The 24,516-nt window shown below is 44.5% G+C and overlaps 1 protein-coding gene across 2 annotated transcripts in view; it reads left to right on the top strand.

Annotated features, from left to right (window-relative positions):
* Positions 1 to 24,516, top strand: part of PCSK2 (proprotein convertase subtilisin/kexin type 2) — a 211,065-nt gene that overhangs the window by 120,619 nt on the left and 65,930 nt on the right. For both annotated transcript variants that reach the window (XM_061208708.1, XM_061208707.1), the window contains one exon: positions 3,284 to 3,321. In XM_061208708.1, coding sequence (XP_061064691.1) covers positions 3,284 to 3,321 — 38 coding nt within the window. The remainder of the gene's footprint in view (positions 1 to 3,283; positions 3,322 to 24,516) is intronic.

Below are 24,516 nucleotides of genomic sequence, written 5' to 3'. Positions count from 1 at the left end.
GTAACAAGTGACTCCAATACTTAGCAGCTTAAAGTAACTATTTATCTTGCTCATAATATTTGTGGCACAGGAATTCAGGAAGTCTGGACAGTTCTCACTTGAGGTCTCTCATGCAGTTGAGGTCAGGTGTTGTCTCGGTGGGGGTCATCTGAAGGCTAGAGTGGGCTGGGCGTCCAAGACGGCTCGCTCCCATGGCCAGTGGTTAACTTTGGCTGCTGGAGCTCAGCTGAGGTTGTCAGAGCACCTGCAAGTGGGCGCCTTGCATGGCAGCTGGCTGCCTCAGAGCAAACGAACGTCCAAAGACAACAGGGGGAAGATGCCTGGCCTTTTCTCACCTAGACTTGGAAGTCACACAATGGTGTTCCACTATATCCTATTGGTAGAAGCAGCCCAGCCCACTCAGATTGAAGAGGAGGGAATAGACCGACCTCCAATGGGAGGCTCACATTGTCACATTGTAGAAGACCATATGGATGGGAGATATTGGACCACCATCTTTGAAAAATCCAATCCATCCACTGAGGCTACTCCTCATCAACATATAAGTCATTCAGGGTGGTGCAAGGGCTAGCTTTCTTGGGACAATGGAAGGAACTGGGCTTAGGACCAGAGTCCAGAGATGTTATACATCTCAACTGAACAATTAGCATTATAACTAAGAATATGTACATGGAGCTCACTAATTCCCTGAGGTCTCCAGAACTGCCAGCGATTCCTGAGAATACGGACTGTTGTAGATTAGACTTTCAAACTAATGACAGGATACTAATGGTTTATGAACAAAAATATAACCAAGTATTTGTCATTTGTGTGCATTATGATTGGCTGGTGATGAGTCAGTGCCCCCTGTAGACTGTGAGGCTTAGATGGTTGTACAGCTCAGGTTCTGTGTCTAAATTGTGTTTTTCCAGGACCTACGTAGCACCTGGCTTTCATTGCTGAAAATAAACCAGTGAATGAAAATAAGAGTGAATACATTAATAATACAAGAACTGAAAAATAAACAAACTGATTAAGAAGATGTATTCAGTGACTTCCACCTTCAAAGATAATCAAATATACAAAAATATTGAAATACTATTTAATTGCCAGGTTATTATTTTCATGCTTAGTTCATTATTATTTTTTCTGAGTCATGTCTGTCATCCTTAATCTATCAATAATATTTTCTTCCTCAGACCAAAGTCTGTATCTGTTCTAACTTCACATTCAGTCTTCCACTTAACCTAATTAAAGATCCTTTATTTTAATTAGGCTAAATTTATCTTATTTTCATTCTGATTTCCTTCTGGTTTCAAATTACCTCTTTGCTTTAATATTTTCCCATCACAGAGAAGAGACTACTGCCTCTTAGAAAATTCCTTTCCTAAATAATTTGCACTATCAGAACTTGAGGCCATGTTTTAAAAACTGACTCCCTGTTAAGAAAAAAAGTATTCTCTGTATCTTTTAAACTCATCTGTATGTTATAAAATGTTTTGCCTAATAATGAGTTCAAAAAATGTAACCAATTTCCACAAACATATAGGACAATTTAATTTCAACACAACACTCTAAAACCAAGTAGATTTTTCAAATATTTCTGCTCATCTGCACCATCCACAGAACCCTAATAATGTGGTAGATGAAGGTACTAATGAGGATGCAAGAAATGTAATCTATTAAGTGTTTACTGCAAGCTAAACACTTTCAATGAACTGGCTCCAACCTCGAAAACTGCTTTGCAAGGTAGACAATATTCCCATTTCAAAGATGAGGAAGCTGAGGCTCAGAGAAGCTATATGGCCAAAGCCACACAAATATTACAGTGTCTGAGCCTGGACAGAACTGATCTGTTGGTCTCGTAGCCTGTGCTTGTCCCCAGCTCCACGCCACAGCCTACACTGACCATCTCTGAATCAGGGTCCAGAGCAAAGGTCTGAAACTTTTATAATATTAGCCTTTAAATCTTCTGACCGCTGTCCTCCTGCAGCTTTGGGGAGGGGAGAGGAGGATGGTGAGGGGGAAGGGCCTGGCTATAGTCTCACAAGCAGCGTGAGGACAGCAATTGCTTCCGATGTCAAAACATCAAAACGTCAGTAGAACAGTGACTCCCAGTCCAGAAATTACTTGTGTAACCAGGAAAAACAAAGGAAAACTTCCTTTTAGAAATATACATTTGGATACAAGTTCTTTTTCACAGGACAAAGCTGCAGTGTGGCCTGGCCTTTGTGTGCATGCAGTGAAGATGGCCACTATGATAGGGACTTAATGACGCTTCTGGCTTTCAAATATTGCAACCCAATAGAGTTACGAATGCCACTGGAATAATCGGACCACCCTGTTCTCACCCCTACCAGGTTGAGAAGAAAGCAAGCACAGAGAGGCCAAGCACCCTGCCTGAAGTCACACAGCCAGCTGGCAGCGTGGTTGTGATTAAAACTCGAGTCTTTGACTCCAAAATCTACCCTCATAACCATGATGCTAGGTAGTACAGGAAGCCAGCCGATTTCTGAGAGGGCTGGATTCTCTGTTGTCACTGCTGCAATGATTATATGGCTCTGCAGACCTGGATGAGAGCTTTGCAATTTGCCCTTTGAAGTTTCACAGTGCTTTCTGAGATCCACGTGTTAATGGAACCCAGCACTGCTCATGGACCAAAATTCTACCATTGCAACAACTCTTGGACAGCAAGACAGGCCACATCCAGGAGAAAGCGCAGGACTCCTGCTGGGAGGCTTCCTGGAAAGCCTTCTGCGGAGACAAGAACCAGCTCCCACCCAGAACACCTCATGGGAAATCACTTGCCCTTTGCCTAATGGCTTTTCTCGCCGAGCCGTGTTCCTCTGGTTTCTGGGCCAGGCAACGCGCTCCTAATTCATTGCTGTCCGGGCTCTGTTAAATAATAATCGCTTTTCCTCCCCAGAACCGGTTTCATTTCAGAAGAAATGCCAGTTGATGCTTTAGAAATGTCAGGATTTCCAGAAATCTCTCTTAGATCAGTTCTCTGTTGAGCCATCCGTCTTAGGGTCACAAAGCTGGCGTTTATGTCAGAAGTGTTATCCTGGGGCCTCAAGCTCTAACTGGCTTCCCTCCTCTGACACATCTGGTGGCCGCTGGCTCTCCACGTGGGCGGGGCAGCACCCTCCCCCGGGGATGGAAACTCGAAGCTGGGGCCCAGCGCTCACCCCCCCCCCCACATCTCCTGGTGCCAGCACATAAGGGGCGCGCCTTCTCGAGCAGCTTTCCTGAGGATACGTGGAAGGTATTAACCTATTGTTCCTGTACTATTGTCTTTTCACAGGGATCGACTATCTCCACCCGGACCTGGCCTCAAACTATGTAAGTGCAAGCTGCCCTGTGTGGGGAAACGCGTGTGTCCTAAGTGTTCTGGTGCCCCTCATAGTGGGAACTCACACAGACGCACACACATGCCTGCATGCACATAGGCCATGCACACTGGCACACAGGCACGCCTGCACATGCATGCACCCCAGACTACCCGTCTTATAAGAGCCACAGCTCAGGCCAAAGACAGACGAGGTATGGGGCCTGGCGGCAGGCAGGGGTGAGTGACTTCACCAGAAGAAAAGAAGGAAACTTGAGATCTGAAAGAACAAAGTGCCGAGAAAAAAGGTACAGGGAGCGGGAAGAGAGAGCCTTGGCAAGGTTTAAAATCAACTCCAGCTGAGGATGTTGAATGGTGGGTGGGAATGAGCCATCTGGGTTCTTGCTGGATAAAACCGATGGCAAAAGCCAAAAAGAGCAGCGACTCACATTGCACCCGTAACTTTGTGAAATCAAGCATGCCGCCTTCTTTTTTTGGTGCTGATGAGCGCTCCACACTGACTTTCCCCACAGCTCTGAGTATAGCATTTAGTATCCCTTGACAAATAACAAATATTAACAGGGAATCACAGTAAATGCTATTGGGCTGGAACCCCATGCTCTGACTTTTGACCCAGCAAGTCACCTGCTGATTTCCTGATAAAATCTCCAAACCCTTTAAACATTAAGCGATGGCTTTATTTTAACCCCAGGGAGTATACGATTCAAGCATTGGGGTAGTCACTTAAAATTACCCAAACTATTATTAAGTTACATTTCTCCTGTAACTTCCAGAGCTAGGTATTTTTTAAAATGTTATTTATTTGCTGAAAAGACTCATATTTAGGAGAACATGAGTTTAAATAAAGGAAAGTTGGTTAACAAGCAGAAGTGTTTGGGGATCAAAATTCTGGGTCATTCTTCCTGGAAGGTGTGAGTGTCCACATTGCAAGAAGAGAAGGGAGATTTTCCATGTGTGTAGTGGACTGGGAATCAGGAAACAAAGCACCAGTGTGCTGGGTTTCTATTTCCTGCATGGGTCTTATAAACCTGGGAGAGTGTACACTGGGCGTGGTCCAACCAACATGCCTCCAGAGAGAAATGACAGAAATCAATCCGAAGCTCTACTGCCCGAGATGAGAATCCACTCTGGCTGATAAGGCAGTGAAGAGCCACCTAGGAGTTGCAGATTCTGCCTCAACGACCATCTGAGGAGTCTAAGGACAGCATTCTCTCCTCCCCTCTGACCCCCTGCCCCACTGCTGGCACACGGAGCTGGCTGTTCCTTTGCTTCCTTAGAGGCACTGCCCCACACAGGGCCTCGTCTGTCCCCTCCAAAGCCCTGCCTTTCCCAGCCTCCCCAGTAACAGCAGGACCTTGGAGAATTCTCCAATGGGGAGGTTGAGAGATGCATGTGCCTCATTTTCTCCAAGGTTCTGATACCCAGAGGCCCTTCCTCATGGAGAAATAGCAGGAACAACAGCCTGGAGGGGGACAGGTTCGGCCTCAGGGCTGCCCTGCACACGAGGCATTTCCGGTCTCCTTCCCAGCTGGGCTGCGGCTTCACAGGGCCACCATCCCCCAGACCAGCGCCTCTTGGGGAAGCCGAATAAGGGTCTGCTCACTTTTGCAAACCAGCGTTGCTCCTCTTACAGCTTCTAAGACTTCAAGGTGGGGTGGCTGCCAGTCAGGCTGGAAGGTGGGCAGCGCACGGCCTCCCTCCTTCGAAGGCCACTTACATGGAGACTGACCTGGGCATCCCTGGCCAGCCCAGGTGTTTCTGTGACAGCTGCCCCTGACACCAGTCACCGGATTAAAAAGAGATAGTAATTCAAGTGGGAGAAAAATCCTCTGGGGCTCTGATGAACTGCAGGTACGATGCCAGTCGACAGTGTGATTCATCTGCCAGAAACTCTAATCTGAAATGGAAAGGGAAAGATACCCATTGAGAGGTGCCAGCTCCACCCAATTCTACAATATCAGAACACACCTGAAAACCCTATGGGTTCTTTGAGTGTGGTTTTCTGCTTTCCTTTTTTTCCCCTTTGTTTCTTTCCAAAAAACTTTTTTCTAATTAAAAAATACCCAAGAGGGAGGGGATATGTGTATACATATAGCTGATTCACTTTGCTGTACAGCAGAAACTAACACAACATTGTAAAGCAATTATACTCCAATAAAAACAAAATACAATATGTCACTGCTGACCAAAGTAAAAAAAATAAATAAATAAATACATGTCCTCTATAGAAAATGTAGAAAAACATAAAACAGATTCAAAACTAGCTATTTCACCATTCTTAATACTTCAACATATTTTGGACTTCATTTCTATGTATATATTTTTAATAAAATTGGGCTCTTATTGCATATACAGTACCCCCCTTCCATGTGATACGTCATGAACATTTTTATATTATTAAATAATCTTCAAAACATGATTATAAGGGCTCTATAGTATTGCCTCATGTGGTAATTTACTTAAACTTTCCAATCCCCAATTCTTGGACAACTAGGTTGCTTCCAATGGGAGTCTCACTCTTAGAGGGAGTGTGACAGACAGTGACAAGGGCGGTAGAGGTCTCCAAACCACAACGTACTTAGGAGAGTGGAAAGAACTGGAAAAAACACAACTTAAGAAGCACATTAAATATGTTTTCAAATATTTCCAGTTCTCCGTGACAGATGAGGCATTCAACTTGTTCAGTAATTTCTCCCATGAAAATTCCCACCAACGTGTGACCATTGCAGGCGGAGGATTTTAGTTCAGTTAAAGGAAGAACTATCTAATGATTAAGGAATAAATAAAAAGAATTAGCTCTCCCAGGAAGTAATGGGTTCTCCTTATCTGAAAATGTTTATGAGGAGAGTTGATGGCCTTTTGGCGGGGATGTTGAGGAGATGACTTAAACTAGATGACACCTAAGAATTGACCAGAAAATGTGAGCTCTGGACAAAACTGCACAATTTGACAACTTCCCTCCAAAGGAAGGTCTGAGTCTTCAGCAATTATCAAAACCCTTGGAACTTTACAAACCAATTGTATCTAATTACACATGGCGTTGAAAATGTCCTGCGTCTTTGGTATAGGTGAGAAAACTGAACGCCCAAATAGCTCATCCTTAATTCCTCAGCAGAGAACCTGAACCAGCTAGTTTTCGCCAGTCGCAGCTCTCCCTCACTCTGTGAAGGGCTGAGAGCGACAACTTTGAAGCTAGTAACCAGATTTATCTTCTTTATTTTTCATTAAAATTTTTACACTATAATTAACAGAATGAGCATGGCAAGTGGAGTAGACCTGCCCAGGAGGGCAATGAAATCAGTGGATGGTGATCAACTCGAAAGTTGTTTGAGCAAAGGATTAACAGGCAGCTTCACACCTTGTTAGGGGACTTAATGGCTTGGATGTGAGAGCGAGCCCCGTGCCCTTCCAGTGGAATGCACTTTGGGGAGGTCTGGGTTCCCGCAGAAGCAGACCCGGGACAAGGGTTTGAGGGCAACTAGTTTATTTGGGAGGAAGGGAGAGCGAGATGGGGAAGGGAAGGCAGCCAGTAAGGGGTGCATTTCAAACAAGTCACTATGGTGAGTGGCTGGAATCGCACTGGGGCATCTGTGAGATGACGCAGAAGATGTGCACCAGAGTTATCCCACTGGATGGGATACCCGGGAAGCTGGGGTATTTATATAGCAACTCGCATCAGTCATTGATTGAGGGTTGGTCACGGGGGATGTTAACATCCCAGCTGCTCCTACCTTCCCACTGTCTTGGGAAACGCCCTCGGCAAACAGAAGTGGGTACAGGCAGCTGGAGCCCACCAAGCACACAGAGATGACAGAAAGAGGCATAAGGCTGGGTCCAGGCAACGTCTGCCAGAGGGAGGATGCCTTAGAAATATATTAAAGATTACAATAAACAGAAATGTGCTCAGTGAGAAGTAAAAACCGTATCAGAGGTTCTTAGACAAATATGACAAACACTTCTTCATAATCAAACCAGGCAAAATGTTTCCCAAAACAGAATAATTTTCAAAGCTTGTTTATTCTGTATATTAAAAGAAAAGACTCAAGGTAGGCTGGTCGTCCAGTGTTCTTTCTATTTAAACTGAGAATTTTAATCTTCTGAAATCTGTAAATCAATATATAAATGTAAGTCACTAGTGTTCATTTAATTCAACAATTCTACCCTGTATCTGTTGAGTGTTAGGAGCAAAGGATAATAATGACCACTTTTATTGTTACTCTATCGTTCTATGATTGAATTTGATCTGAGGAACCCAGTCTCACTGGTAAATGCTCACTATTCCAAATAAATACATTCACCTCTCTTCATCTCAATAGTAATAACATGAAATGAGTCTTGGCCAAGACCCTGTTTTAGACCAACTTGAAACTGGGATTCCTTTACCCCATCCTCTCTGGATATTTGCTCCAGCTCAGTCAAATGGCTGTGCATTGGGCCTGCTATGGCCGAGCCCCAGAGGAAGAGAAACCAGACACAGGTGTTCTCCAGAGGAGCCTGAGGTCAGTAAGGACACAGGTGTGGGGCGTGGCTTGCAGGTGAGGGGTGGGCAGGCAGGGAGGTGGCCGTCTTTGTGCTGTGTGGCCCCCGTGCAGCAATGATCACGGGCCCATGTTCACGGTACAGGTCCAAGCCTGGGGTCCTTTCAGGCCTGCAGAATAGAGGGAGACTTCTATTCAAGAACATGCAAGTGTGGGTGAAGCGGCAGCTTTCAGAGCATGGGGGCGGCTGAAGCCGAGCATCTCCTGCTTTGCTCCAAAAGCAGGAGCCTTTGAGATGCTTTGCTGCTGGAGCTAAGGAGGTGAAGAGGTGGCTAGTGGTTCTGTAAAATCCAGAGAGAGCCTTCCCACTGGGGTGAGGGTTTTCTCAGAGGCAAGGAGCTTACTTAGGTGGAGACCCCAGCAAGCACGAGCCGGCTCTCCTGGCCTGCCCGCCATACACGCAGAGTAGGGTCAGGCAGGGTGGCCGTGCTGACCCTTGGAAAGCAGTGAAACCTGAAACTCATTGAAACCTGAGTGTGACTCCCGGCTGCCTGAGTCTAAGATGTGCAACCTTAGACTCACCTATTAAACCTCTTTGAACTTTAATCTCCTCGTTTGTGAAATGGGCCAAAAGAGTATCAGGTGTGTTGTGGGGTATCGCTGAGATACCGTGTGTACAGCACCTGGCAGATAATAGATGCTCAATAAAAGTCCATTTCCTTCTCAAAAGAGTTGAGATGACACGAAGGCAGCCTGTCCCGATGGAGAAGCAGGGACACGCCTCCAGAAAGCGGTGCAATTGCTCGGGGCACGCCCAGCGAGCTCAGCGTTATCACAAGAGAAAAAACGGCACCTCCAGACTAAGCGTAAGACTGTGAGACTAGGAAAAGCAGAGGGCAAAGGTGGAGGTTACCAAAGTCAATCTCAAAGATCTATTTGAAAAATAAAAGATTGATCTGAAAAAGAGCAGCCAAGCAAACAAAGGAACAGGGAGAGAGAACCAACTGCCTGCAGCCAGGACAGAAGGAAGGAGGAGGCCCAGAGAGAGAATTTCTGATCTGTTTTTCTCTGTCACAGACCTTTGAACTAAAACGATATTCACGGATATTCATCCCCTAGGTGGGTGAGGAATTGTACAACAGTAACTTTTCCAAATGAGGTTTTCTCCAGGCCGGAGAAACGACCTCTCCTGACGCCTTAAGTGGTCACAGTGCGGAGCCCAGGCTTCTGCCCTGACGCAGAGTCCTGGCCCTTCTCACACTCGGGCCTCCACCTATTAGCTTGGAAACTGTGGGTCACCCTCTGAGCAGCTCCAAGATCCTGCGCTGAGAATCTGTGCAGGTTCACATGCTCTTCCTGCAGTTTTTCCACAAATTCTTGAACGCAGCAAATGTGGAAGGTTGCCTGGACTCCGCTCCCCAGCCTTCTCTCAGCTTCTGCTATGGGGCTCCACGGAACCTCCCCCTAAAGGGTGAAGTGTATTTCCCAGCCCTTGACTTTGGGCTGGGCCTTGTGACTTTTCTAAAGCAATAGAATAATACAGAAGTGTCAGTGGGCCAGGTCAGAGGCCGCAAGCGGCCTTGTGGGGTCCTGCGCTCCTTCCTAGGCTTCTACCATCACCATTAGAAGAGCAAGCCTGGGCTGGCCTGCAGGGACCCGGGGGGATGATGACAGGCTTGTGGGGAAGTGCTCCCCCAGCTGCCAAAGCCTAGAGCGCGGCCACCCGCGGCCACCTACAGAACGGCAGGAAGAAGCTGAGCAGCCTAGCCGAGCCCCCCCCCCAAAATCAGCTGAACCCCAGGCAACCCCCAGCAGCAAGCAGGCACCGCCAAGATCCGCAGAGCTGCCCACCTGCGCCCAGCCTAGGTCACCTCACTCCCGGCCGAACTGCAGACTCGTGAGTGACACACACGCTTGCTGTTACACGGCGCTGACACATCATGATGGTTTTGATGCGGCAACTGTTACAGTCACCCACACTGGACCCTCTTCCGGGTCCTCTCACGGTAATTGAGGCCCATCCCAGCCTAAGCAGAATATAGATTTCTCTGGCCGCACCCCAGACCTGCTGAAACAAAACCTCTAGGAATAGAGGTCATCACATGTATTTCTTTGACAACATTCCCAGATTCTGATGATTAACTTCATCATTCATTTTGGCACTTTCCTCACTCGTTCATTCAGTCATTCATTTATTCATTCCACAATGCTATTCCCCTAAAATGTGTGACTCTATCACAACTAGATCACAAGCTCTGTGTAGGGAAGTGAGTAACTTTTTTTTTTTTTTAAGAGTAAAGTTAAAATTTACGGTAATTTTTTTTCTATATACAAAGAATTACAGTACATGTTTTTGGGATCGCCTAGTGCAGGGCTCCCCTCTTTTTCACTAAGAGTTCCACTTACCACAGAAAATCTATCGTGGTGAAGGGGGGCAAAAAAAGTGATGGACCTCAGCTGACACCCCCTCTGCCCCTTTCTTAAAAATGTAAAGATAGATCCCTATTGTCAGCTTGTTTTTTTGCCAAGACTTAGAAAGCTGCTCTTCCATCAGTTCCTGTGTGCTGCACTCGCCCATCTTCAACAGTGAGTAACTTTTAAATTTTGTGTCCTTCTTAACGTTTAACACAGTGCCGAGCAGGCATTTAATAAATACTTGTTAAATTGCATTGCATATTAATTAATCATTCATACTTTGCAAATGAAATCAGGAGCTAAATCACATGATGGGCCTCTATCAGTAGTGATGGGAAATGCTGGCATACAGAGCTTCCTCTGACTCCCAGCTGTCAAGCGTCTCCAGGTGGATGCCACCACCCCATTCCCCATAATGCGTGTTGCCAGTGAGGGGATAGAAGACCCCGGAACTAACTGAGGTCCCCATGGCTGAAGGCCTGGAGAGAATGTGATTCTCATTGTGGATAAACCACCTACACATAACCAAGAGCTCTTTCTTTTCTGTAATGTCTAGAACTCCTCAGGTTGGGGGAAATACAGTTAAGTTCCCAGATGGGAAAAGATGAATTATCCTCTTTGGTTCAGTTCAAAATTTGGAACATCATTTATGCTCCAGGGCTGTTATTTCACCAACAGAAGTTCTTGGAAAAGAAAAAAGTCCACCCCTAAGGACCCACACTTTTCCATTCTTTTGATGGGTTCCTGACTGGTGACTGGCTTTGAAGAGGGGCCTTTGAGCTCCACGTGGCAGACGGCCGCCATGATGAAAGGGTGGCTGCTGGACATGGGCCAGGCCTCAGCCCTGAGTGACTCAGATGCTATGAAGTATTGATGGCATGCATCACTTCAGGCTTTTAGGCTGATTAATATTTAAATAAGTACATTAATATTGCATATGAAATTGAGGTTTAAACAACCTTTGTGTCTTGTTGAAAGGAGCTGGCATTTTTTGATGTACTCATTAATGCTGGCCAGATCACAGTGAGTACTTGATCACCAGGAGGCTAGACTGAATATTGGGGATCAGAATTTTTTTTCAATCATTTGGACAGACCATCAGTCAAATGACTATGATCTGACTCAAGCCATGTACTAGAGGAATCTGTCCATTTTTACAGGAACGTACTTTGACATAGAAACAGAAGAAAATAGAATCTTGATTAACTGAAAAGAAGCTACTTATTTGGACCTAGACTTACAACTGCAGACGAAAGCAAAGGGGAAAAACATCTGGTTAATAGATTTTTCCACATCGCTCAGTTGACTAGTTTTCTTCCATTGAACCTAGTCAAAAGTTAAGAGAACTGTATTGAGTTTCTACTGTGTTCAAGATGTTGTGCTAGGTGCCTGGACTATAAAGTGTGAAAAATCCGGTCCCTGCCCTTGGGAAGCTCAGAGTTCAGTGGGGGAGGCACACAAGTAAGTATGACATGATATCATTACATCATGACATGCCCAGCCCTGTCCTGGAAGGAAAAACACCACCCACTATGGGAAAACAGCAACAAGAACAAGCAAGTTGGCCCTAAATGTTAGAGGTGGGAAGATACTTAAGTGCATTTAAAGAATGTTTTCTTGGGTCGATACAGCATAGGAACTCATCTAGAAGCTTGATCTATATGATACTGAACAAAGGGTCATTGGATTATAATTGGTTTTTCATCTGTAGCTTTGTTTCTACCAAGAAGCCTAGACTAAAAGTAACCCATTAAAATCATTTTCTTATCCCCAAATTCCCTAAAGGTCAGTGACAGAGTCTCTTCAACTAAATGTAAGTGTCTTAAAGACTAAGGTAATGTCTTCCAATTCTTTTGTTCATGAGAAACTCAACCAAAGGCTTCATTCCCCAAGGAGATCATTAATAGAAATTCTTCTATAAATGAATGACTGAGTTTTGGATGGATGGATGCATGCATGCATGCATGCATGGGGGGATGGATGGGGGGATGGATGGATGGAAGGGGGTATGGATGGATGGAAGGGGGTATGGATGGATGGGGGGATAGATGGATGGATGGATGAGGGATGGATGGATGGATGAGGGATGGATGGATGGGGGATGGATAGCAAGGGGGATGGATGGATGGGGGGATAAATAGTTGGATAGATGGGGGATGGATGGATCGATGGATGGGGGATGGATGGATGGGTGCATGGATAGATGGATGGATGGGAAGATGGATGGATGGATGGGAAGATGGATGGATGGATGGGGGATAGATCGATGGATGGAAGTGGGGATGGATGGATGGGGGATAGATGGATGGATGGATGGATGGATGGATAGGAGATGGATGGATGGATGGATGGACAGTGGATGGATAGATGGGGGGATAGATGCTAATGAAACTATTAGGATTTGAGAGGTGTTTGTGTCCAGTCCCTCACTCAATACACAGGTGGAAACTGAGGCCCAGGACAAATGTGAATGGCCGGAGACCACACAGCAGGTTAGAGCAGAGCTAGTCCTGGACTTGGGTCTCCAGCATCTCCTGATCCTGAGGCATGGCTGCACCCACTCACCTCACAGTTCACACCACAGGGCGAAGGCACACATCAGGCCAAACCTGGCCCCAGTGGGGAAGTACCTGCGTGTCCCTCTGCAGGGGCTTCAAGCCCCTCGGCCCCTCTCAGCACAACCTTCCCCTGCCAAGTCCTCTCAACCCACCCTCTGCCACTACTACCCCGCATTCAGCCACCAAAGAGAGCCCTTGGGAGCAGCGTCTGCCTCTCCAACCCCTTGAACCTGATTTCCGTGTCCCCCCTGGCATTGGTCTGGTTTTGCCTCCAGCTCCCAGCACCTGTTGCTCTTTTGGAGGGTTGCCCTAGGGCTCCTGGAAACTGCTCTGCCCCACACGCGTGGAGACCTGATGAGACTGGGAATGTCCACCCTGTCTTGGCACCCGTTAACCCTCGGCTGGCTGTGGGAGCCTGAAAGCCTTGTCTCAGGCTGGGAAACCTCTGGGCTGTAATCAGCCCTCCAGGGCCCCCTGCCGGACCCACCTGAAATCACACCCTGGCTTGGCTTCCTCCCTGTTCCGGGCTGCCTCCCTGGCTCCTTCACTGGTTTCCTCTGGGAGCACAGCTTTAATAAATCACTTGCCCACAAGTCTTCATCTCAGAGTCTGCACTGGGAATCCTGACCTCCTTACATTTGAGCAATCTGGAGCTTCAGGCAAAACAGAATTTTCCATCCTGTGTGGCCAAGGCAGAGGGAATCTCTGACATAGAAATAAGATTGGCTTCTCAACCACGGTAACCCTGCTGGCTCCCAACCTACGGGAAATTATTTTTCACAAAGAAAGAACCCTTAATTACCAACCGATAATTAAAACCTGAAGCCAAGTGCAGGAAGCAGGGGCTTGGGTCTGAGCAACGCTGCTCACCATTGTCTGCAGGAGGGTGGGGAGGTCTGTACTTTGAATGTCATGCACACACAGCCCCTCCACACTGAGTGCTGTGCTATGCAGAAGAATAAGATGTATTACAGTGTGTGGGAGATGTTTTCATTAAGCTATGGAAATAGGAGGCTTACGTTTTATAGCTCAAACGTTGCCAATTTTTTAAATAAGAGGTTTAGTGTAAATCTCAGCTATTCCGGGAGCACCAGCTTGAAGAGTCCCATTGAGTCACTGTGAGCAAAAATGCCGTGTTTTATCTTCATGGTCCTCAGTTTCCCCATCTGTAAAATGGGGTGATCATCTTCCCACTTCAGAATCAAAGGAATATGATGACTGGCCATATTACTGGGGTCTTCGTTGATCTATCAAAAAATATACATTGAACTCCTCAGAGTGCTAAAGGCATGGATGCCCATCTGGTACTGATCCTGGGCCTCTTCTCCACCATCCCCCACAAAGGCGCACACACATGTCCTCTCTTGGACTTGTAGAGAATGTTCCAGAAGCCTCGGCAGGAAAGAGCCGGTCCCTGTGTGGGTGCCAGTGTGGTGACCAGGCAGGCACTGAGTCATTTGATACAGTCAGTACCTTGCTGGGATTCTTACCAGGCACCTTACAAACAAGAAATATGTTCTCTGTGAATAAGACCATAGCCTAAGTTCATTCACTCTTCAAAAACTAGTCACTTGCTAGCAATTGCAATGATTCTATCCCACATGATGGTTTGGTTTGGGAGTTTTCACTGTTTCTTGTTTGGTCTTAGCTCACAAATCCATCTCCCCCCCCCCCCCCATGGAGAGTTGACTGTTTGTAATGGAGTGTAAGATCCCTCTTTTCTCCCTGCCTTGGTCCTGATACTTTGATCCCTTTGGTCTTGAGCAGCTTCTTTGGAAACGTGGAGGTTCTCTACCCGACAATTTTTTAGAAGGTGCTATGTGCCTGGTTTTGTGTTTTGCATGTATTATTGCATTTAATCTGCATGTTAAACCAGCGAAGTAGGCGCTTTCTCCTCCGCCTCCCACAGAGAGGAAACTGAAGATCAGAGAGGTTAGTGATCTGCTCTAGCTCACACAGCCATCGAGGGGTGAAATGTGAAGTTCACCATCTGTCAAGCAACTTTCTTCAACTTAGTCCCCCTCCAGGCTCCCGCAGCTCAGCCAATGGCACCACCGTGGACCCAGTGACAAAGCCCAGAACGCAAGAGTGGTCCTGGACTCCTCTCTTTACCCCTCTCCTCTCAGCCACCAGATCTGCTAGTCCTAGCCCCGCTCTGCAACAAATCTGCTTCTCTGTTTCTGCCACTGGCATCCAGGACCAAGCCGGCATCAACTCCCCCCTGGACCCCATGAAGGCCCCAGCTTCCTGCTGCCACTTTTGCCCTCTGCAATGCCATCTCCCCAAAATAACCAGAGAGGGGGACTTCCCTGGTGGTCCAGTGGTTAAGACGCCCTGCTTCCAATGCAGGGGCGTGGGTTCGATCCCTGGTCAGGGAACTATGATCCCACATAGCAGCCGAAAAATAAAAAATAACCAGAGAGTTATTACAGAGGAAAAAAAGGACAAGAGGCCAGGTCACACCCCCAATTAAACCCATCCAGGGGCTCCTTCTGCACCCAGAGTCATACCCCTCCCTCCCTGCGAAGGTCCATGTGTCCTGGCTCCGGCCACCCTTTCAACCTACCTCCTGCTCCCTCAGTATTTATCAAGCTCTACAATTGCAGGATTTGTCCTAATTCAAGACTTAGAAGGCTCATACGCTGAGTCTATTTCAACCTCTGGCTTAGTCCCTTCCTAGCTCTTAAAACAGTTTGTAGTTAAGCATTTGGTTTTTGGGTTTTGTGCCTCCCGTTGGAATGTCAGCTCCAGGAGCTGACAGGGGTCTTCTCTACCTCATTCACTTCTTCACCCTCAACAAAGCACAATGGCCTTGACCAATATGCATTGGATGACAGGCTGATGAAGAAATGCTTTCCGTTTCCCTTTCTTTAGCCTGCACCCCCTAATTTCTTCTGGTCATGCTTTGTCCTCACAAAACCCCTCTCCCTGGCTTTGTTATGCTCTTTTTGTTCTGCTCATAGAAGAAATTATTTATGTGCACCTCCATAAACACTATGAAAGGAAGCCTCTGGTCAGTGCATCAGGAGGATGGTCTGCACAGGAAATGAGCACTTGTTAGTACTTGCCGGCTTCTGGGGAGAACTGCTCTATTTCTTCATAGCCACGACCCAAGGAACAGGAGACCCCCCTCTACCCAGGCTGACTTGTGTTCCTCAAGAGAGGAACTAGAAAAAGCAACAGCCGTGGTTGTCTTGATGTTTAACTCATTCATTTGTTTTAGGCAATTGATAATAGCCATTCGACTTCTTCAAGCATGTGTTTTCAAGCTAAAAAAAATTAACCTAGGTTTTTTATACTCTGTTAAGTATCTAAAAGATTTAGAAAATTGAAAAATAAAAAAGCTGTACATGGACATGTTCTTAGCCGGTAAGCTTTGCTTATCCACTATTCCTCCAGGAGAAGGGAATTCCCGACATATGGGACCTCTACTCACAGGACTCTCCTAAGAAACATGTTGTGTCATGTGTTCTCATGATTAGTATTAAACTCAATGCACCATATATACAAATCCTCCCAAAGGAAAACAAACCTGCCCTGGAAACAAAGCTTGTAATTATAATCACAGATGCTCTTTGTTCCTCACAGGGAATGCTTAAAATATCAATTTAAATGCAAATGAATCTTATCATTCCAAATTAGGCCCATTCCATTGTGTTGAAATTAATATAGAAAATAATTTCGAACACTAAATTATGAGTAATTAATGTTGACACTGTGAAAAAATACACTCTTATTTCGAAATTCTGGGGAGGGGCAGACTTGTCTGTGTGTGTGCTCTGTATGCTATAAGTAGTGCCTGGCAGGGCTAATTTGCAGGATTAACACAGCAGGAATAAGGGGCGGGAGACACATGGCAATGATACATTTTAGCTATTCTCTGGGTCTAAGGAAACACACTTACATGATACTTAAGAATAAATTATACCGCGTATACTAAAGAGCTGAAGAGTTAAAGGAGAGCTTGAAGAATTAAAATCTTTCCCTTAAATATCAAAACAAAAAGGACCTGTGTCTCCTCTATCATCTAATCTAGGAGTTGGCAAATTATGATCCATAGGCCGGCCACCTCTTTGGGTAAATAAACTTTTATCGGAACTCAGCCATGTCCATTTGTTGACTAATTGTCTAGGGCTGCTTTCACGGTACAATGACCAAGTGGGGTAGTTGTAACAGAGACCATCAGACCTGCAAAGCCTGAAATTTTCACTTTTTGACTCTTTAAGGAAAAGTCTGCTGAAATCCCCTCATGTAATCTGCTGTGCGTCAAGACATAGGAAAATGGCTTATTTTAGAAACACGCGTCCAGAGAGTTGCAATGCGGGTCCAATCACGGCTGTACCACTTTCTAGCTGTGGGGCATCTGACAAGATGCTCTACATGTTGGGGGCATAGCATCCTCATTTGTAAGCTGAGAAAGTTGGACTCTTGTCTGCTGGAACCCTAAAATCTTATGAAACTCTCCTCCTTTCCAGTAATATCACTGATTAAGAAACAAAAGCTGAATTAGTTTTCTAAGGAAATGAAATTGTCAAATAGTTTGAATTTACTTAACTTGCTTTTGAGAATGACAGACATAAAGTCAAAGTTATGCGCCTTTTCCACGCATAACGCTCTCTACATTAACCACTGTGGCTGAGTGATTTCAAAGAGTTTTGCATTTGTTTACTGTCTTAGTTTGGATTCCTCCAGAAAACAACCCTGAGGCTTGGATAGTTTACTTGAGAGGTGGTCCCAGGAAGCAAGGGCAAGGGAAGGAGTCCAGACAGGGCATGTTTTAAGTAAGTTAGTGCCATGGAGCTCAGGTCTGCTGGGAAACCCTGGACTGTGGGTTAGACCATGAGGGGGAAAGAGTTGGGGTACTAATACACCAACTCCCATCAGTAGTTGATTGAGGGCTGCTATCAGGATGAGGGGAGAGCAATTTCCTCTTCTTCTGGGCTGCCACGGTCACGGGCAGATTGGGCTCCTGAGATACAGAGATGGAAATCTGGCAGAGGAAAGTTGAATCAAAATCGAAAGGCTAAAAGCAAGAGGTCATGAATGGGATACCCAACAACATCTGCTAATTACGAGTCTCCACACTTTCTAATCACACATCCCCATCCATAAAAATTTTTGAGCAGACTTACCAAGTAGATTCATAGTTATTTATTCACACAGTGTATATACTACTGTAATAATGGACTGTGTACATTATAAAACATACTCGAGGAAGACAATTTTAAAGATAAAATAAAACTAAATATCTTAAAAATTACAATACACTCTGATGTTCATGGCAGCATTAGTCACAAGAGCCAAAAGGTAGAAGCAACACGAGTGTCCATCAACAAAAGAATGAATAGACAAAATGTGGCCCATGCATACGATGGAATATCATTCAGCCTATTGCATGCAACACTGTGGATGAAACTTGAGGACATTATGCTAAGTGAAATAAGGCAGTCACGGAAAAGACAAATACTGTATGATTCCCCTTGCTTGAGGTACCTAGAATAGTCAAGTTCGTAAAGATGGAAAGTAGAATGGTGGTTGCCAGCAGCTGAGGGAACTGGGGAATGAGGAATTATTGTTTAATAAGTAGAGCATTTCAGTTTTGGAAGATGAAAAGTTCTGAGATTAGTTGCCCAGCAATGTAAATATACTTAACACAGCTGAACTGCACACTTTATAAGGGTTAAGATGATTAATTTTATACTATGCCTTTTTTTACCACAACTGGAAATAAATACATAATTTAAAAAATCAAGCTAAAACAAGGAAGTTGTAATATTTTCTCCCCACACCCCAGTGGATCATCTTACACATCCCCTGGGGTGGGCATGCCCATTTTGAAGACCTTTGCACTCACTAGCCAGTGTGTAACCCTGTCTAGTGTGATCAGTAAGAGGTTCTGAATAGAAACTCTTTTGGCTAGCTAGATGTGACGATTTCTCTCTTCAAGGGAGATAAAACAGTACAACAGAAATGGCACTGAGAAGGTCCATGCAAACAGGCGGCTCTGGGTCCAATCCCTCTCTACGATTTAGTTACTGAGACTTGAGGCAAGTTAATCAACCTCTCTGGGTTGTACATTCCTCAAATGTAAAAGAAAGATAGTAGTATCTTTTCATTTAGTCATTCAACAACTATTTATTGAGTGCTATACTTTAGAACAAGATCTATGGTATATTAGTTACCTAATGTAATATTTGGTATATAATATTTGGTATGTTAGTTACCTATATTATATTTGCTGCAGAAAAATTACTCCCAAAACTTGGACATACAGTATCTGTGGGTCAGGAATTCTGGAACAACTTGGCTGGATGGTTCTGGTTCAGGGTCTCTCGAGGTGTCGCCAGGGCTGCATCATCTGAAGGCCTGACTGAGGCTGGACCTTCTGCTTCCAAGACGGATCACGTGGGGGTGGCTGTTGGCAGGAGGCCTCAGCTCCTCCCCGCCCACCGTGTGGGTCTTTGTCAACTGCTTGAGAATCCTCGTGACTGGAGAGCTGCGATCTGAGAGGTCTGTCTCTCACCATCTAGCTGTCGTGCAGCATCCTTTTGGTTGCATGTGTCAGCCTTGCTCGCTGTGGGAGCCTCTGTGCAAGGTCATGAACGCCGGGAGGCCAGACTCACTGGGGGCCGGGCTGCGTGCATTGATGAACAGACGTGGTCCCTACCCTCAAAAACCTTTTTGCCTAGAAGGGTCTCCAGATAGACTCCAAATAAATAATTACAGAAACAATTGCTTATTTACAACTGCGGTGCTTTGCTGTGGTGCAAGAGTACTGGTTCCTGTAAATGTGTTTTTTGTGAAGAACTTGATCTCGTTTGCTGGGTGAGGGAAGATTTCCCTGGAGAAGAGACACTTATGCTGATGCCTTAAGTGTGAGGAAGAGTTAGCCAGGTATCTGGCAGCAGAGGGAACAGCTGTGCAAAGGCCTTGAGGCAGAAATATGCTCAGCCCTTTCCAGCATCTGAAGAGAGCTGCTGTGTGTGTTGGGGGTGGGATGGGGTGGATGCAGGAGCCTATCAGTATCAATCCAGGGAGAAAACAGCCTGAGCGACACTGGAGATGCAGAAAGAGACCTGATTGTGTGGACTTTGTGGGCCATAAAGATTTTCTACTTCATCCTAGAAGCAAAGGGAAAATTTTTCTTTTGGGTGACAGTGTGGAGTGGGAGTGTGACATGAAATGATATGCCTGGGTTTGGTATTTTTCAAAGATCTGTCTGCTATGGAGATGGATCGGGGGTGGGCAAGAATGGAAGCAGGGAGACCTCATGGGGGACTTTTCTAGGAGAAATTATTTTTAAAAGAGCTGTCTTTTTTTTTTTTTTTAAAGAGAAAGCAAAAGAAAATGTAACACTCTGAATTTAGGAGATGCTAACTAAATATTACTTCCCTCTTCCTCTCAAAAAACAAACAGCTCAGGAACATTTAAAATAAGGTGATATCTGCAAACTAAATATTTCTAAATAGTAGGCAAAAATATTGTTAAATAATGCAGGCCTCACTAGGCACCGTGTAAGCTCAGGGTCCAGAAGGAGCCTTGTCCTGGAAACACGGAAGAGGATTCAGTAGCAATCTTAACGCTTTGCTCCACTGTCAGCAGGAACCCGGACCAGCCCACAGAGAGCTCTGAATAGCATTTATGATCTTTAATCAGCAAGCACGCAGCGTTGATCTGGAAATTAATGGGATGCTCAGGTTTTTCACACACCATGGACAGTTAGATATTACGAAGATTTTGACAGGAATATATTTAGTAGCAGCATCACTGATGTTCCGTCACAAGCAGAGACCTATATCCACTTTGGGGCTCATTATATCCTGAGTGACAATGGGTGCTTAGCAAATCTCTTTTGATTATAATGATTAACCACATTGCTCAGTGTCTTTAACAGCTAGTGAGGAATTGGACCAGAGCTGGGGTTTTCTAAATATGATCCACTATACTATTATTTATTTAACCATCTTTACTTAATTGACTCACTCATTTATCAGATTGCTTTTAAGGGTAATTATATGTTTACCACCATAATGGAAAACCTCACTTGCTACGCAAATAGGACAATCTTTAAAAATAGATACAGTCCACCCCAAATCCCCTGTGCGTGCCCCAAGAAATGCTGGGCTGGGTTGTGCTTGTAGCAAAGGATCTCAGAATGCATAGCCAGGGTCATGGGTTCCCACAGCTGTGTGAGTCTGCAACACACAGCAGGTGATGCAGGGAAAGGATGGAGGAGGAAAAGAGGATGGTTTCCCAGGTGAACAACAGTGAATATCTGCTGCAGCTACAGGGACCACCAGCTAAGAGACAGAGAGAGGCTAGTCTTCTGGACTCACCTCCTGGACCAGGGACCAGGACTCAGTTATCTGGGGAGGGGCAGAGAATGAAATGGGTGGGAACTCAGTACCGTGTTTACTGCTGCTGAAAGATTCCTTTAGCCTTTACTCTATTAAACAATATTTACAGATGTACCTAAATGTAGGTGTTTTCAGGGGCAAAACCTACTTTCAACTTCATACGTTGCTAGTGGGAATGTCAAATGGAACAATCCCTTTGGGAAAAGGCGTGGCAGTCTTACAAAGTTAAACACACACTTACTGTACAACCAGCAATCCCACCCTAATTATTTACCAAGGGAAAATGAAAACATATGTTCATTAAAAGACATATACAAGAATGTTCATAGCAGCTTTATTCATCTTTGTAAAAACTGGAAATAATTCAAATGTCCACTAACATGTGGGAGGACAAATAAAATTGTAACATCTTCATATAATGGATACTGTTTCACAACCAAAGGAATAAAGCTACTGATGCAAACAACAAAGTAAGCAAATCTCAAAAATGTTATGTTAGTTAAAGAAGGCAAACACAAAAAGCACATACTCTCTGGTTCCATTTACATCAAGTTCTAAAACAGGCAGAATTAACTTACAGTGATAAAAATCAGAAGAGGGGTTGACCAAGGTGGATGGAGGGCATGAGAGAACTTTCCAAGGAGGTGAAAATGTTCTGTATCTTGATTGCCGTGATGGCTACATGGGGGTGTATGTTGCCAAAACTCATAGAGCTGAACATTTAACATCACATATTTTGCTATAGGTAAAATATACTTCAATTTTTTTTAAATACAATTTTAAAAATTACCTATTAGCAAAAGAGCCGATGTAGAAATGAGTTACTACTGAAAATGCCCTGTGAATGTGGGAAGAAGCAGAGGGGAAGTCGCCCATCTCCTGGGAGAGGCGCTTTCTCACTGGCCCTGGGAGAAGACAGGTGCCTGCCCTCCTCCCTCCAGTCTCCGGAAGGGGTGTAGTTTAATGATTCTTAAGTCTTAGAACTCCATCACTCTGTATAGAATACTACTCAGCTGTAAAAAAGAACAAAATGTTGCCATTTGCAGCAACATGGATGGATTTGGAGGGCATTTTGCTAAGTGAAATAAGTCAGACAGAGAAAGACAAATACTGTATGATATTTATATGGGGAATCTAAAAAATACAACAAACTGGTGAATAAAAAAAGAAGCAGACTCACAGATCTAGAGAACAAACTAGTGGTTACCAGAGGGAGACAGGGAGGGGTAATACAGGGGTGCGGGAGTGGGAGATACAAACTACTGGGTATAAGATAGGCTAAAGGATGTATTGTACAACACAGGGAATATAGCCAATACTTTGCAGTAACTGTAAATGAAAAGTAACTTTTAAAATTGTATAAAATTTTTGAAAAATTTTTAAAAAGAACTGCATTACTCTTGCTTTTTTCCATATTTCATTTTTAATATAGGAGGCTTGCTCATCATAAAAAAAGATTCAGACTGTATAGCAGTGTAAATAAAATTAAAACTGCAATTTCTCTTCTCTCCCCTCTCCTACTCCTCCTCTACAAAACCTACTCACTTCTCAGTTTTCGTGATGTAGCTGTTTTGTGTGGATCCTTCCAGATTTTCTCCCCCAAAACTGGAATCATACAGTAGATCATATTGTGCAATCCGCTGTTATGTACCAACATCTTCTCTCCCATAGAATGGATACACCATAATTTGTTTAATCGAACCCCTAAAAATTGTCTTTTTGATTCTCCCCCAATGTTTTACTATGATAAACTATGGAATGACTATATTGCCTTGAACATAGATCTCTGAATTCTTGTGTGAATATCCCTGTAGAATAAATTCCTAGAAGTAATATTTCTGGGTCGAGGAGTATATGCAATTTTAATTTTGATAAAGCTTATCAAATTATTCTCTGAAAAGTTTGAATTAATTTACAGTCCTCCCAAGAGTATCACTTCTTGTTTTGATCTCAAAGAGAGGGACAATAAAGTGAAGAGAATACTGCAATGTTGAAAGACTCTCCAACGCCCTTGAAAAACAAAAGTGATGCAGGGGCCAACACATTCCTATTTTCACTGCTGATCTGAAATTTCCATAATGAGGAAATAAAACACATCATTTAAAAAAAAAAAACTCAGGCTATGAGATTAATGAGAGTTGAGAGGTATGACTTGAACATTTGCTGGTTAACAGAGTTATAGAAACACTGTTACGTCAATTACAGTAATTAACCAGAGATGAAGATGAATCACAGGGACCCTCTTTGCCAGCCAAGTCTCAACCTAAGTGCTGAGTAATGAGCTGCTGGTGGGGACGGGACGGGCGAGAACTGGCTAGACTGAGAAAAGGATGCAGCTCTCATCCTCTAAAATGTCTGCTGGGTTCTCAGCAACACAGAATTCCATCCTGCCTCAGCTTCCCAAAAAACCCCCCGCCTCATACACCTTGCCCTTCAGGAAATAGGACACTTGCCAACAAACACACCTTGGCTGTATTCCCAAGGTATTTTTCTTCCTTAAGTGGAGTTAAACTCTTTCTGAACCTGAAAGAATATGACCCTGAAGGAAACAGAGCCTGTCCCTGAGATGAAATGCACAAACAGGAAAAAAACCCAGAGGCAGTGCTTCAGCATCTTGCCCACCAGGTGAGAGAGAATTCATGACCCACCTAGTAGTCAATTGTGTTGGAAATAGTTCTTTAGAATGGGGGAAAAAAAGATTTGAGAGAAACGGCGGTATATTCCAAAGCTCTAACTAGAAATCATATTGCATACTCCACCAGGATAAGAGCACTTCACTTATTATCGCTTAAAGTCACTCTAGTCTGGGAGCCAATTGCTATTTTTTCAATTCACTTTTTATTTACAGAAAGTAAAATTTATTCTTTTTGGTGCACCATTCTATGAGTTTTGACAAATGCATAAAATCATGTAACCACCACCACAACTGATAGATGGAACACCTCCATCACCCCACCCCTGAAAAATCCCCTTATGCTGCCCCTTTGTGGTCAACCCACTGCAGCCCCACCCTCAGTCCCTGGCAACCACAGATCTGTTTTCTGTCCTTGTAGTTTTGCCTTCTCTAGAGAATCTCATATACAGGGGATCCTACAGTAAAAAAAAAAAAAAAAAAAAAAAAAGTAAAAGTCTTTTGAGTCTGGCTGTTTTCATGCATTTGTGATCCATCCATGCAGTTGTGTATATCAGCATTCATTCCTTTTTATTGCTGTGTAGTATTCCATTGTGTGGACGTACCACAATTCGTTTATCCATCCTCCACTTGCAGGACATTTGGATGACTCCCAGTTTGGGCGATTATAAATCAAGTCACCATAGATGTTCACATACAGGTTTTTGTGAGACAATAAGATTTCCTTTATCTTGGGATTGCTGTGTCA

The sequence above is a fragment of the Eubalaena glacialis genome, chromosome 13 (genome assembly GCF_028564815.1).
Source record: "Eubalaena glacialis isolate mEubGla1 chromosome 13, mEubGla1.1.hap2.+ XY, whole genome shotgun sequence".
In the NCBI taxonomy this organism is placed as follows: domain Eukaryota; kingdom Metazoa; phylum Chordata; class Mammalia; order Artiodactyla; family Balaenidae; genus Eubalaena; species Eubalaena glacialis.
This window is presented reverse-complemented; position numbering and strand designations above follow the sequence as displayed.